At 44.8% G+C, this 15,953-nt stretch overlaps 1 protein-coding gene across 4 annotated transcripts in view; it reads right to left on the bottom strand.

Annotated features, from left to right (window-relative positions):
- Positions 1-15,953, bottom strand: part of LOC117511344 (zinc finger MIZ domain-containing protein 2-like) — a 38,815-nt gene that overhangs the window by 16,919 nt on the left and 5,943 nt on the right. The window contains exons 2-12 of one of the 4 annotated variants that reach the window (XM_034171376.1): positions 15,409-15,485; positions 14,552-14,656; positions 14,363-14,477; positions 13,773-13,981; positions 12,725-12,881; positions 12,339-12,581; positions 5,345-5,504; positions 5,071-5,189; positions 4,872-4,964; positions 4,288-4,477; positions 2,266-2,410 (exon numbers count right to left, since the gene is read on the bottom strand). In XM_034171376.1, coding sequence (XP_034027267.1) covers positions 2,266-2,410; positions 4,288-4,477; positions 4,872-4,964; positions 5,071-5,189; positions 5,345-5,504; positions 12,339-12,581; positions 12,725-12,881; positions 13,773-13,981; positions 14,363-14,477; positions 14,552-14,601 — 1,481 coding nt within the window. In that variant the 5' untranslated portion in view covers positions 14,602-14,656; positions 15,409-15,485. Of the gene's footprint in view, positions 1-2,265; positions 2,411-4,287; positions 4,478-4,871; positions 4,965-5,070; positions 5,190-5,344; positions 5,505-12,338; positions 12,582-12,724; positions 12,882-13,772; positions 13,982-14,362; positions 14,478-14,551; positions 14,657-15,408; positions 15,506-15,953 lie in introns of all 4 variants that reach the window. The other 3 variants (XM_034171375.1, XM_034171378.1, XM_034171377.1) reach the window with 3 other exon arrangements.

Below are 15,953 nucleotides of genomic sequence, written 5' to 3'. Positions count from 1 at the left end.
GTCTTTCACAGTGGACATGCACCTAAGATGAAAATTTCAGACCCCTCCATGATTTCTAAGTGGGAGAACTTGCAAAATCACAGGATGTTCAAATACTTATTTTCCTCACTGTATTTTGCCGATTTAATTAAACCCTATGCACCGGCCCGGGCTTTGCGTTCACAGGATGTAGGACTGCTCTGTGTTCCAAGGGTGAAGAAAAAGTCTGCGGGCCAAAGGGCTTTCTCTCATCATGCCCCTGTGCTGTGGAATGATTTCCCAACGTCAATTAGACAGTCGGACTCTGTGGAGACTTTTAAAAACAGACTTAAGACACATCTATTCACACAGTCCTATGGTTAGAATACTGTGCTAGCATTCTTTTTAAATACTTTTTTATTTTTACTCATATATTGTGCTTGTTTTAAACTTTTAATTGTGCTTTTTAATTGTCTAACTCATTTTGAACTGTTTTTAAATTGTTTTGTGTAAGGCGCTTTGAGGCGATGTCGTGAGTTGCTGCCCTATAAATTGAACAAATTGAATTGAAGTGTACATGGTTCCAGAGCACAGGCCTAAGGTTGATGATCGATTTTGTGATTGTATCATCTGATCTGAGGCTGCATGTTCTGGACACTCGGGTGAAGAGAGGGGCAGAGCTGTCAACTGATCACCATCTGATGGTGAGTTGGATCAGAGGGTGGAGGAGGACTTTGGACAGACCTGGTAAGCCCAAATAGATAGTGCAGGTGAACAGGGAATGTTAGAGGAGGCCACTGTCCAACAGATCATCAACTCACACCATCGGCTGAGCTTTTGTGGCATCCCTGTGGAGGTTGGGGGCACTGAACCAAAATGGGCAATGTTCAAAGCTTCCATTGCTGAAGCTGCAGCGGGGAGCTATGGCCTGAAGGTCTTAGGTGTGGGAGGAGTTCAGAGCAACCATGGAGAAGGACTTTCAGTCTGCACCAAGGTGCTTCTGGTGGACCATGCGGCACCTCAGGAGAGGAAAACGGGGATCAATTCAAGCTGTCTACAGTAAGGATGGGACTCTGTTGACCTCAAGTTGGTGAAGCATTCGGCTCCCCTCTTATCTGCCCTCCTTTACAGCCTGCTGTTGTCAAGGCAACTCCAGACTTTATGCACACACGGACAGAGACTGATACAAACTCTTTTGCACACATGACGCACACATCCCCTCTCCCACCCATATCACCCCCCCCCACCCAGGCCTCCGCTCTGCCACTCCGGAAGGCCTCGTGCCACAGGCTGCAGCCTCGTTTTGCAGCCGAGTGTGAAGCGGCTGGGATGAGGATCAGCACCTCTAAATCTGAGGCCATGGTTCTCAGCAGGAAACCGATGGATTGTCTACTCTGGGTAGGGAATGAGGTCTTACCCCAAGTGAAGGAGTTCAAGTACCTCAGGGTCTAGTTCACGAGTCAGGGGACAATGGAGCATGAGACTGGCCAGGGAATTGGTGCAGCAGGGGTGGTGTTGCATTCACTTTACTGTACTGTTGTGACGAAAAGGGAGCTGAGCCAAAAGGCGAAGCTCTCGATCTACTGGTCAATCTTCGTTCCTAGTCTCACCTATGGTCATGAGGGTTGGGTCATGAACAAAAGAACTAGACTGCAGATACAAGCGGCTGAAATGGGCTTCCTCAGGAGGGTGGCTGGTGTCTCCCTTAGATATAAGGTGAGACGTTTTGTCATCCGTGGGGAGCTCAGAGTAGAGTCGCTGTTCCTTCGCATTGGAAGGAGTCAGCTGAGGTGGTTCGGGCATCTGGTAAGGATGCCTCCTGGGCACCTCCCAAGGGAGGTGTTCCAGGCACGTCCATCTGGGAGGAGACCCCGGGGAAGACCCAGGACTAAATGGAGAGATTCTATCTCCACACTGGCCTGGAAACGCCTCGGGATCTCCCAGTCAGAGGTGGTCAATGTGGCCCAGGAAAGGGAAGTCTGGGGTCCCCTGCTGGAGCTGTTGCCCCCGCAACCCAAACCCGGATAAGCGGTTGAAGATGAGTGAGTCAGTGAGCAGTTGGACATTTGAAGACCGACTCACTGAACTCCCTAAAATTCTTAGATTAATGTTTAACATCAACATATCCAATGAGGCTTTGACTCCATTCAGCGTTATGTGACCAGGAACAAGTTCTGACAACAACGTCTCATTTGTCTCATCCAGCTTCAGTCCAACAACTACAGAGAATTAAATACCAACAGACAGAATTGAGAACAGCAAAAGCAACAGGGTGGGTACAAAATAAAAGTGTCAGCACGCTCATACCTCATGATGAGGGTTTTGTAGACAGAGTCTCTGAGCTGGAAGACGTGATTACTGACCGCCAGGTTGTGCTCCAACCTGAAGGGCTCCAAGACAACACCGTCACGCACCGGAAAGGTCAGCCGCAGGTCGTCGCTGGGGTTACCTGCTAACCAGGAAGTTAGCAGAATGACATTGTCATCATCATCACGTTAGACGAAGAGTTGAGCACAGAATAACGTCAGACACAAATTCCAAAGACAACAAAAGAAAATCTATTTCATCAGTTTGAAAGCAAAAGTTAAACTGCAGAAGATTATCAGACTGAGTCAGAGAGGCGGAGCTACACCGCCAACAACCGGGTCACATTTTCATTTTCCAGACCGAGAGACAGTCTTATTTTTTAGACGTACAGACCAAAAAAAAAAAAAAAAAAAAAGACTGGAAAGGCTATTCAATCACATGTTAGCATAAAGAACATAAGTTATCTATAATAACTGCAAACACAACAAGCCGCTTTTTGTGGAGGCAAAACTAATAAAAAAACAAGCAAGTTACAGGATATTAATCTTCCATCCATCCATCCATTTTCTTCTGCTTTATCCGGAGTCGGGTCGCGGGGGCAGCAGCTCAAGCAAAGCCGCCCAGACCTTCCGATCCACACACACCTCCCCCAGCTCCTCCGGGGGAACCCCAAGGCGTTCCCAAGCCAGCCGAGGGATGTAGGCCCTCCAGCATGTCCTGGGTCTTTCCCGGGGCCTCCTCCCAATGGGACGTGCCCGGAACACCTCTCCAGCGAGGCGTCCAGGGGGCATCCGGAAAAGATGCCCGAGCCACCTCAACTGACTCCTTTCAACATGGAGGAGCAGCGGCTCGACTCCGAGCTCCTCCCGAGTGACCGAGCTCCTCACCCTATCTCTAAGGGAGCGCCCAGCCACCCTGCGGAGGAAACTCATCTCGGCCGCTTGTACTCGTGATCTCATTCTTTCGGTCATGAGCCAAATCTCATGACCATAGTTGAGGATCGGAACGTAGATCGATCGGTAAATCGAGAGCTTTGCCCCCCTACTCAGCTCTCTCTTCACCATGACGGTCCGATACAGCGACCGCATCACTGCAGATGCTGCACCGATCCGTCTATCGATCTCACGCTCCATCTGTCCCTCACTCGTGAACAAGACCCCGAGATACTTAAACTCCTCCACTTGAGGTATGGACACTCCACCGACCTGAAGAGGGCAAAGCACCTTTTTCCGGTCAAGAACCATGGCCTCGGATTTGGAGGTGCTGATTTTCATCCCGGACGCTTCACACTCGGCTGCAAACCGCCCCAGTGCACGCTGAAGGTCCTGATTTGACGAAGCCAACAGAACCACATCGTCCACAAACAGCAGAGACGAGATTCTGTGGTTCCCAAACCAGACCCCCTCTACACCCTGGCTGCGCCTAGAAATTCTGTCCATAAAAATAATGAACTGAACTGGTGACAAAGGGCAGCTCTGGCGGAGGCCATCGTGCACTGGAAACAGGTTTGACTTACTACCGGCAATGCGAACCAAGCTCCTGCTGCGGTTGTACAGGGACCGGATAGCCCTTAGCAAAGGACCCCGGACCCCGTACTCCCGGAGTACCCCCCACAGGGTGCCCCGAGGGACATGGTCGAACACCTTCTCCAGAGCCACAAAGCACATGTGGACTGGTTGGGCGAACTCCCCTGAACCCTCGAGCACCCGATGGAGCGCGTAGAGCTGGTCCAGTGTGCCGGGACCATGACGAAAACCACACTGCTCCTCCAGAATCCGAGGTTCGACCATCAGCCGAATTCTCCTCTCCAGTACCTTACCGGGGAGGCTGAGGAGTGTGATCCCCCTATAGTTGGAACACACCCTCCAGTCCCCCTTCTTAAACATTGATGATATTAATCTTCATCAAATAAAGTAACCAGACCTCTGAAGTCTTGTAGCCTGACACCAGTCTGGGTCAAAACTGATACTTTACAACTGTTTCAGAAAGACGTTTCTTAAAGAACTTCATTTTGGCATGTACCTGTGGGAGGGGGCGGGGCCAGGGTGCTCAAGTTGGGTTTGATCTCAGGCAAGAAGGAGGAGGGTGTTGGCTTGACGTCACCGTTACCAGGTGACATATAGGGCAGAGCCATGGAGCTGCCAGGGGTGATGGGTGGAGTTGGGTTACCAGGAACTGGTGAGCTGGGGTACCCGGGCAACCCTCGACCAGGCTGAGACAGAAACCCAAAGAGAGACAGACCAACACACAGAGAGACAGAGACAGATGGCTGAGCTCTCGGGGACCTGTGACTGGATGCAGAGCTCGTTGAAACTTGAGGTATTTAAGACAGAACTATGTGTAATCTGTTTTGATGTTTTGTGTTTTTCAGTCTGGACTTAGAAATGAGGTCAAAACATTTGTGGGGAAGGACAGATTTAACAAGGGCAAAGTATAGATTTGGTTAAACTGGATTACATGGCACGCCTGGCGAGACAAATCCATCCAACTCGCTATCAAACCCTCAATGCCTCGAAGGGACACGGAGACACAAAGACGTGTTTGTGCGTTTGGCGTAAACCTGCACAGTAACCCCGCCTCCATCTGTGTGACTTCCTCTGTCTTACCCCTGTAGGCTGGTTGAAGGAGCTGTAGACAGCTCCAGTGCCACCTGCTGCCAGTGAGCTTAAACTGGCACCCTGACTGTTAAACTGGTCCTGCTGGACAAAGAGACACAAACAGAAGGAGGTTCTCTTCTGGAACTCGACCGTTATTGGAGCCGTGTGGAGACGAGGACGGCACAGACTTGAGACCATGTTCACTCACCTTGTAGAACTGAGACGTGGGCAGACCAGAGGGAGGGTACTGAGGGAGGGGCATTTTATGGCTCTGGTAAGAGGGGGAGGAGCCCGAGCGCTGGGGGGTGGGGCCGGGACCACCAGGACCTACACAGTAAAAGGATAAAGAACTAAACACTGAATACTGTTTCACTGAGTCTTAGAAACATGATGTCATGGAATAAGGGGTGGGGCTAAGACAAAGCTGTGGTGAACTGAGGTTTCCTCTAAAAATGTTTGACAGCAGAGTTGTCGTGGTCTACCTGTGTGGTAATGCACACTGGATCCAGAGTACGGGCCGGGCGCCGCGTGGACCCCGCCGCCTGGACCGGGAATCGAACCTGCAGCACCAGCAGGACCTGACATCACACTGATACTGGACCCAACAGGAACACCGTACTGCTGAGACATTCCTGTGAAAGACTGAGAAGAAAACAGACACTTTGTTTGAATGCATTTAAGGAAAAAAAAAGAAAAATGCAAATTCTGCATTTTGGATTTTTTACAAAATTCTACTTTAAAACGACAAGAAGAGGAACCACAGCAACAATTTACAGGCACACAGACAGATAGGATACAAACTTTGGAGCTTAAAAAATGTCGAATTAAAGAATTTGGCCCAGCAGGTTCTGAAGGACAGTTTAAGAAAACAACCTGCATATATGCTATCGCATATATCCTTTATGAAAACTTCCGAGATGATTCTGTTTATTGATTTTGAGTTATTGGGCCTCATGTATCAAAGTTGCGCACTTGTGGCGTAAATTTACGGTGTAAATTTGAAGTACACCAAAGTTGCCGTGACATGTATCAAGCAGTGCACACCTTTCTCATTTCCGGCGTACGCCCGACGTGACCTTGATAAATGCGTCGGGTGAAAACAATCATAACTATAATAAACACGCCCATAAATATTCAGACTCCGCTTCAGCCACACCCTCATTTTACGACATGGAAGCCAGGAGGACGGCAAAGAAAAAGAACTCCACCAATCACGACGCGTGCCAATAGAGCGTCAAAAGCGGCCGTCATATTAATTGTTTTGTAGTATAATCAAAAAAGTGTTACAGTGGTCCCTCGTTTATCGCGGGAGTTACGTTCTAAAAATAGCCCGTAATATGCGAAACCGCGACGTAGTCAGCGTTATTTTTTACAATTATTATAGACGTTTCAAAGCTGTAAAACCACTTTATACACTTTCTCAATCAGACATGAACATTTTCTCACTTTTCTCTCGTGTAAACACTCTCAAAGTTCAGACCTTAGCAGAAAAATAAGACCAAACTGTTTTCAGGCCCAAACATTTATTTGAGAAATAAAAATAGAACGTTTTCCTATAAATAATTATGATGGATTTTAGAACTAACAAATTTAATTTTAACGATCAACATACGAGGCTGGACACATAAGAAATTATTAATAGTGACTGACCAGTATTTCACAGTTCCTCTGATCGTGCCTCTGCATCCTGACGCCGCGCCTTTTTCCACTCACACCTCGCTGCAGGTGTCTTTTTCCGAGTGACAAACACAGTTAAGAGTAGTTGTTGGCGCTCTTTTTTCTTCTGGGCGAGAAGATTCTTATAAACAGACACAGACCACAATGCACTGTAAAAAACAAGCATGCAAAATTGGACTAAAGAAATCCGCGAAACGACGAGGCCGCGAAAGGTGAACCACGTTATAGCGAGGGACCACTGTATTCTCTTTTCACATGTCAATAATTCTTGACGTGGATATTTGCTCGCTCAATTAATAAGACACGCCTAATTTTTCGGATTTCTTTATTTTTAAAATGTATTTATTTTATTGTGACAAACAAATGGAGAAGACAAAACCTGATTGCAGCACGGGCGAAGGGAATGACAACACTACAGTTGTAATTATCAATTTCATAGTCTAAAACGATCACACCACATAAAGTTAAGCTCAGCGCTGCTCTGGCTCCAGGCTCGAAGTCTGGAGAAAAAGGCGAGCAGCGCTTTCTTTGCGGTCAGCGCTGTGGCCACGGATCGTGCTCCGTAGACCAACAATCCCACAAAAGCGGGATTTGTATTAATTATTATGTAGTATAATCAGGAAAGTGTTATTTATGTAACATATGCATTGATTTGTATAATGGCACTGTTTATCATGTTGATCAGTTTCATTTTTATGTGGATTCCAGCGTTGGTTCATTTTGGTGTATAATTTACACCACCTCTCGACCTGATGTATATTTTCAGCGCAGCATACGCCAACGACCACATTGATAAATGCCAAGTAGCGCAGCCGTTTTGGCGTACACCCCATATACGCTCAAATATCGCCGTACGCAACGTTGATACATGAGGCCCATTGTGTGTAAACAAACCAGAGGACATGGACTTTCTGCATTTTACACACCATGTGCTGAGGCTTGAACCATCTGATCATCAGTCTGAATTCAACATCTGAATTTGGTGTTAGTGGTCAAACTGAATCAGGTGTGATGCTTGAATTTGGAAACTTGGGTTTCACCATTTTAGGAACTCGGTTTAATCAATCAATCAATCAATTTTTTTTTTATATAGCACCAAATCACAACAAACAGTTGCCCCAAGGCACCTTGTATTGTAAGGAAAGGCCATACAATAATTATGTAAAACCCCAACGGTCAAAACGACCCCCTGTGAGCAAGCACTTGGCTACAGTGGGAAGGAAAAACTCCCTTTTAACAGGAAGAAACCTCCAGCAGAACCAGGCTCAGGGAGGGGCAGTCTTCTGCTGGGACTGGTTGGGGCTGAGGGAGAGAACCAGGAAAAAGACATGCTGTGGAGGGGAGCAGAGATCGATCACTAATGATTAAATGCAGAGTGGTGCATACAGAGCAAAAAGAGAAAGAAACAGTGCATCATGGGAACCCCCCAGCAGTCTACGTCTATAGCAGCATAACTAAGGGATGGTTCAGGGTCACCTGATCCAGCCCTAACTATAAGCTTTAGCAAAAAGGAAAGTTTTAAGCCTAATCTTAAAAGTAGAGAGGGTGTCTGTCTCCCTGATCCGAATTGGGAGCTGGTTCCACAGGAGAGGAGCCTGAAAGCTGAAGGCTCTGCCTCCCATTCTACTCTTACAAACCCTAGGAACTACAAGTAAGCCTGCAGTCTGAGAGCAAAGCACTCTATTGGGGTGATATGGTACTACGAGGTCCCTAAGATAAGATGGGACCTGATTATTCAAAACCTTATGAGTACGAAGAAGAATTTTAAATTCTATTCTAGAATTAACAGGAAGCCAATGAAGAGAGGCCAATATGGGTGAGATATGCTCTCTCCTTCTAGTCCCCGTTAGTACTCTAGCTGCAGCATTTTGAATTAACTGAAGGCTTTTTAGGGAACTTTTAGGACAACCTGATAATAATGAATTACAATAGTCCAGCCTAGAGGAAATAAATGCATGAATTAGTTTTTCAGCATCACTCTGAGACAAGACCTTTCTAATTTTAGAGATATTGCGTAAATGCAAAAAAGCAGTCCTACATATTTGTTTAATATGCGCTTTGAATGACATATTCTGATCAAAAATGACTCCAAGATTTCTCACAGTATTACTAGAGGACAGAGTAATGCCATCCAGAGTAAGGATCTGGTTAGACACCATGTTTCTAAGATTTGTGGGGCCAAGTACAATAACTTCAGTTTTATCTGAGTTTAAAAGCAGGAAATTAGAGGTCATCCATGTCTTTATGTCTGTAAGACAATCCTGCAGTTTAGCTAATTGGTGTGTGTCATGGATAGATAAAGCTGGGTATCATCTGCATAACAATGAAAATTTAAGCAATACCGTCTAATAATACTGCCTAAGGGAAGCATGTATAAAGTGAATAAAATTGGTCCTAGCACAGAACCTTGTGGAACTCCATAATTAACTTTAGTCTGTGAAGAAGATTCCCCATTTACATGAACAAATTGTAATCTATTAGACAAATATGATTCAAACCACCGCAGCGCAGTGCCTTTAATACCTACGGCATGCTCTAATCTCTGTAATAAAATTTTATGGTCAACAGTATCAAAAGCAACACTGAGGTCTAACAGAACAAGCACAGAGATGAGTCCACTGTCCGAGGCCATAAGAAGATCATTTGTAACCTTCACTAATGCTGTTTCTGTACTATGATGAATTCTAAAACCTGACTGAAACTCTTCAAATAGACCATTCCTCTGCAGATGATCAGTTAGCCGTTTTACAACTACCCTTTCAAGAATTTTTGATAGAAAAGGAAGGTTGGAGATTGGCCTATAATTAGCTAAGATAGCTGGGTCAAGTGATGGCTTTTTAAGTAATGGTTTAATTACTGCCACCTTAAAAGCCTGTGGTACATAGCCAACTAACAAAGATAGATTGATCATATTTAAGATCGAAGCATTAAATAATGGTAGGGCTTCCTTGAGCAGCCTGGTAGGAATGGGGTCTAATAAACATGTTGATGGTTTGGATGAAGTAATGAAAATAACTAATGAAAATAACTCAGACAGAACAAATACCGGCATCACTGAAAGCAGCCAAAGATAACGATACGTCTTTGGGATGGTTATGAGTAATTTTTTCTCTAATAGTTAAAATTTTGTTAGCAAAGAAAGTCATGAAGTCATTACTAGTTAAAGTTAATGGAATACTCAGCTCAATAGAGCTCTGACTCTGTCAGCCTGGCTACAGTGCTGAAAAGAAACCTGGGGTTGTTCTTATTTTCTTCAATTAGTGATGAGTAGAAAGATGTCCTAGCTTTACAGAGGGCTTTTTTATAGAGCAACAGACTCTTTTTCCAGGCTAAGTGAAGATCTTCTAAATTAGTGAGACGCCATTTCCTCTCCAACGTACGGGTTATCTGCTTTAAGCTACGAGTTTGTGAGTTATACCACGGAGTCAGGCACTTCTGATTTAAAGCTCTCTTTTTCAGAGGAGCTACAGCATCCAAAGTTGTCTTCAATGAGGATGTAAAACTATTGACGAGATACTCTATCTCACTTACAGAGTTTAGGTAGCTACTGTGCACTGTGTTGTTATATGGCATTAGAGAACATAAAGAAGGAATCATATCCTTAAACCTAGTTACAGTGCTTTCTGAAAGACTTCTAGTGTAATGAAACTTATTCCCCACTGCTGGGTAGTCCATCAGAGTAAATGTAAATGTTATTAAGAAATGATCAGACAGAAGGGAGTTTTCAGAGAATACTGTTAAGTCTTCTATTTCCATACCATTAGTCAGAACAAGATCTAAGATATGATTAAAGTGGTGGGTGGACTCATTTACATTTTGAGCAAAGCCAATAGAGTCTAATAATAGATTAAATGCAGTGTTGAGGCTGTCATTCTCAGCATCTGTGTGGATGTTAAAATCGCCCACTATAATTATCTTATCTGAGCTAAGCACTAAGTCAGAAAAATTCACAGAGAAACTCACAGTAACGACCAGGTGGACGATAGATAATAAATAAAACTGGTTTTTGGGACTTCCAATTTGGATGGACAAGACTAAGAGTCAAGCTTTCAAATGAATTAAAGCTCTGTCTGGGTTTTTGATTAATTAATAAGCTGGAATGGAAGATTGCTGCTAATCCTCCGCCCCGGCCCGTGCTACGAGCATTCTGACAGTTAGTGTGACTCGGGGGTGTTGACTCATTTAAACTAACATATTCATCCTGCTGTAACCAGGTTTCTGTAAGGCAGAATAAATTAATATGTTGATCAATTATTATATCATTTACCAACAGGGACTTAGAAGAGAGAGACCTAATGTTTAATAGACCACATTTAACTGTTTTAGTCTGTGGTGCAGTTGAAGGTGCTATATTATTTTTTCTTTTTGAATTTTTATGCTTAAATAGATTTTTGCTGGTTATTGGTGGTCTGGGAGCAGGCACCGTCTCTACGGGGATGGGGTAATGAGGGGATGGCAGGGGGAGAGAAGCTGCAGAGAGGTGTGTAAGACTACAACTCTGCTTCCTGGTCCCAACCCTGGATAGTCACGGTTTGGAGGATTTAAGAAAATTGGCCAGATTTCTAGAAATGAGAGCTGCTCCATCCAAAGTGGGATGGATGCCGTCTCTCCTAACAAGACCAGGTTTTCCCCAGAAGCTTTGCCAATTATCTATGAAGCCCACCTCATTTTTTGGACACCACTCAGACAGCCAGCAATTCAAGGAGAACATGCGGCTAAACATGTCACTCCCGGTCCAATTGGGGAGGGGCCCAGAGAAAACTACAGAGTCCGACATTGTTTTTGCAAAGTTACACACCGATTTAATGTTAATTTTAGTGACCTCCGATTGGCGTAACCGGGTGTCATTACTGCCGACGTGAATTACAATCTTACCAAATTTACGCTTAGCCTTAGCCAGCAGTTTCAAATTTCCTTCAATGTCGCCTGCTCTGGCCCCCGGAAGACAATTGACTATGGTTGCTGGTTTCGCTAACCTCACATTTCTCAAAACAGAGTCGCCAATAACCAGAGTTTGATCCTCGGTGGGTGTGTCGTCGAGTGGGGAAAAACAGTTAGAAATGTGAACGGGTTGGCGGTGTACACGGGGCTTCTGTTTAGCACTACGCTTCATCCTCACAGTCACCCAGGTGGCCTGCTTTCCCGGCTGCTCGGGATCTGCCAGAGGGGAACTAACGGCGGCTAAGCTACCTTGGTCCGCACCGACTACAGGGGCCTGGCTAGCTGTAGAATTTTCCACGGTGCAGAGCCGAGTCTCCAATTCACCCAGCCTGGCCTCCAAAGCTACGAATAAGCTACACTTATTACAAGTACCATTACTGCTAAAGGAGGCCGAGGAATAACTAAACATTTCACACCCAGAGCAGAAAAGTGCGGGAGAGACAGGAGAAGCCGCCATGCTAAACCGGCTAAGAGCTAGTAGCTGTGCTAAGCTAGCGGATTCCTAAAAACACGCAAAGTGAATAATGTGTAAATAATTTAGAGGTGATTCAGCAGAAGGAGTGCTTTAGTTAAGGCACATGAAGATTACACTGGGAAACAAATCGTAATCTAGATAACTAGATCAATCTAACTGCGCAGATTAAACAGCTAACAGATACAGAAAAACACCGCTGTGCTCCGGAACAGGAAGTGATACAATACCGCAGTGAGAGCCAACCACCAGTAGAGGCAACCATCAGTAGAGAGTCTGTGTTTGATCAGTCAGTTTACTGACTGATCAAACACAGACATATTGATCCTCACAGATTAAATTAACATCATCCTGGTGATCAGACCTGATCAGTGGTCCTGGCTCACCTCTGAGTTGTAAGGCCGTTTGAGGCCCTGTGGGGGCCTCAGGTGGCCTTGCTGAGGACCAGGACCATAGTTCGGGTGCTGAGGGAGCCTCTGAGGGCCTCCTCCAGGACCATACATGGGACCCATATTGGGTGGTCCCCTGGTCGGCACATGACCAGGACCCATACCTCCAGTACCCATGCCAGGGGGCCCACGGGAACCAGTGTGACCCATGTACTGGTTATTGTAGGCGGGACCTCCCATCTGAAACACAACAAAGACACACAAATGTTAAACTGACAGAAAACCGATACAGATCAATACAGGGATTAAAAGAGGATTAGATCTGGAACCAGAGTCCAACTCCAGACAAGAACCTCGCCAGCTGACCAATCATCTCGCCTCACCTGGCCGTAGTTCATTTCCTGGTTTTGCTTCTCCTGGATGGCGGCAACAGTCGCTGTGGCAGTTGCGGTTGCCGTGGCAGCAGCGGCAGCGACAGCGGCAGCTGCAGCCTGTGTGAAGTCGGCAGAACCTCTGGAACCTCCAGGATTTGGAGGGTAACTGAGAAAAACAAGTGAGTTTATTCTTTTAAAATACAAGAAACAATGAAGAACTTTGCTGATATTTTGTGATTTTGATTGTTTTTTTATTTTGCCTCTTAATTGATTTTGTAATTTAATTGTCCGTATTAAACTTTAGTGGATTTACAGACAGAAACTGTGTTACAGAAAATGTTTTAAATATAAACTGAAAACATTTTTCTCTCAGCTGCCTATAATTATTGATGGGGAATTATTTTTTTTTCTTTTTTTTTATTTTTTACAGTTTTCTGTTTCTATGTACTTTAGTTACATAAATAAAATTATTATTATTATATTCATTTGTCATAAAGTCCATCAACTTGTCTTTCATTGTGAAATTTTCCTCCAACATTTATTTTAATCAGCAAATCTGCTTCCATGTGACGAGGACAAACTCGTTTTATTCTCATAATGTTCAAACCGACGCGCCGTTCAATGAAACAAAACATTTCAAAGTCTCGACACATGGTTCAAGTTGTCATAAAGCTTCTTGAATCTTCACCTTCTCATCACCGTCATTAAGGTCAAATTAATGCAGTTTTTGTCTGCAAAATGTTAAAAAAATGTCAGTCATCTTTCTGTCCAGTTTCTGCAAAAAGTGCACATTTTATCTTCTCACATTTTTAACAAAGTTCTGAAAACAGTTTTGTAAAGAATAACGAGCTAAACAAAATGTAGAAAATAGTTGCCATTTTCTGATGAGATCTTTTTTTAAGGAGAAATTTGTTGTCTCATTTTGTTTCAAAAACAAAAATCCAACAGACAGAATTTCACTGAAATCTCTTCACGTCTTTTTGCGATATGGCGCTAACAATAAGAGATTCACAGGCTCAGTGTGTGATAACCAGGAAACAGCGCCCCCTGTTCTCACCTCCCTGTGTAGCTGGCCGGTCCTCCGGCGTATCCCCCGCTTGTGCGCGCGTACATGCTCTGGTTCAGGTAGCCTTTACTGGGCTCACCGTAGCCCTGCTGGCCCATGTAGCCTCCAGGACCACCAGCCAGGCCTGGACCCCCGGGACCCGACATCATGGGCCCGCCTCCTGGATTAGCGCCAGGTCCCATGACACCTCCACCCAGACCCTGACAGCCAGAGACACGGTTCAACAGCAGGTTACAAAAAGGCGAGAACAGAACAGAGCGACTTAGTGTGACTAACATCAGGAGCCATGTTGTCACCCACAGGCAGGCGCGCAGCAGAAGAGCCGCTCAACTCACCTGCAGACTGAATACTTCACAAATGTTGTTATTTGAAGGTTTTCTTCCTCTTTCACTGAAAACACTCAACTTTTACATTTTAAACGAATTAAAGAAAAATTATCCATATTTGGATCAAAATTACATTTTTAATTAAATAGTATTTTTCCAAAATTGTGATGAATTTGTATTTAAAAAAAAAAGCAAACAAAAAATAAACAACAAAAAAACACCCCGAGCGTGAATGACCTTCTGATGATGTCATACCTGGCTGGCCGAGGGATTGGTCACTCCCCAGACTGTGGTTACCACGGAGAGGGATCCTGTGGGCTGATTGGTGGGCTGCTGCCAGCTGGGCGGGTCATAGGGGTAGGAACCCTCGCTGCAGACGCACAGACAGGAATGAGATCAGTGCGTCTGTGTGTGTCAGTGTGTGTGTCTGTGGTGTGCACTCACCTGTGTGGGTTGTTGGCCAAACCGGCCTTCATGGGGTTCAGAGGGTTCATGGTAAGGGTGGGAGGAGCTGGTGGGAGGGGCACACCGGGGTGCAGTCAAAGTGTCCTAGAGACAGACGGAATAAAGTGTTATTGGTCCGCTGGAGCTCCACCCACTTTCTTGCTTTCAAGGATTCCCAGTGAGGTTTGTCCAAATGACACCTTCAGACAGGACACAGTAAGAGAGACGCCGAGGATACAATATTCACTTAAAACATGATATTTCACCAATATACTCATGGACCACTAGGTGTCGCTCTTTGAGAAAGGCTGTCTCAAGTAAGTTCTGGAGTTGAAAAATCCCACCACAGACTAAGTGTCTGAGTGCAGAACGTGAGCTCATCGCACATCTTCACATTCCTTCATTCTTTTTGTGCAGCTGACGCCCCCTCAGCACCAGACGGACAACACAAAACAAAAATACAAGACCCTCAAAGCGCTCCTGAGATTTCTTCTTTTCCACAGATGAAGATCCCCCTTCCAAATGTGCGCTGTCCTCTAGTGATGTTGCTACTCAGAGTGCAGTGCTGAGCTTTGTGAAGTGTTTCATGGTGGTTAAAATGCAAATTCACCACCAACTTCTCAAAAATGGACCATCTGTTCACTGGAGGACCACCTATAGTCCCAGATGCAGTTTAACACCATGCTCATCTGAACTCTAACACGAACATAAACTCTTTTCAGGACTATAAGCTGCACTTTTTTAAAAACTTGTTTTGCTGTTCCTGCGACTTGCATATCAAAAATACTGTATTATCTTCTGTAACCACAAAATGTCAAACATCTACCTGTGTGACAAGCTGCTTTTTCCCCACTGACCTGAACAATGTACCGTCCAATCCACACTCCGGAGCAGAAGATGGCAGTAGTGCACCATTAAGCAGGATGAAAACAGCCTTGAAACAAGAAAGAAGATCTGAATGAGGTTGAAGAGAACGAATTAATAAATCATACTCACAAACTGAAAGACCATGCTCTTAAATAAAGAGAATAACTTTAATTATACTTGGCACTGACTCGACTTGTTTGCATTTTATGGGACAGCCAGAAGACAACAAGGACAGCTAGGATAAAGTAAGGCTAACTGCAGCACTTCAAAAATGTTTCTTTACAATTACAGAGGTAAATGTGCCCATTAGCTTCTGATGTCTAACACTGTTTCCCTTATAAGTAAATGTCTCAATAATGTGCACCAGGTTCCAAAAATAAATGTGACTTATAGCCCCCCCCTCAATCTAAATGCTTTTTAGACGAATGTGACTAAGACTACCATATTTTTTGGACTGAACCAGAGTCTATCAGTTAAGTTGACAACAAAAGCTGCTCTAATTTATTCATAGATGTTGCGGGAATGTTCTTTAACC

This window comes from Thalassophryne amazonica, chromosome 5 (assembly GCF_902500255.1).
Source record: "Thalassophryne amazonica chromosome 5, fThaAma1.1, whole genome shotgun sequence".
In the NCBI taxonomy this organism is placed as follows: domain Eukaryota; kingdom Metazoa; phylum Chordata; class Actinopteri; order Batrachoidiformes; family Batrachoididae; genus Thalassophryne; species Thalassophryne amazonica.
Note: the sequence above shows the minus strand (reverse complement) of the source record. Positions and strands in the feature narration are given on the sequence as shown.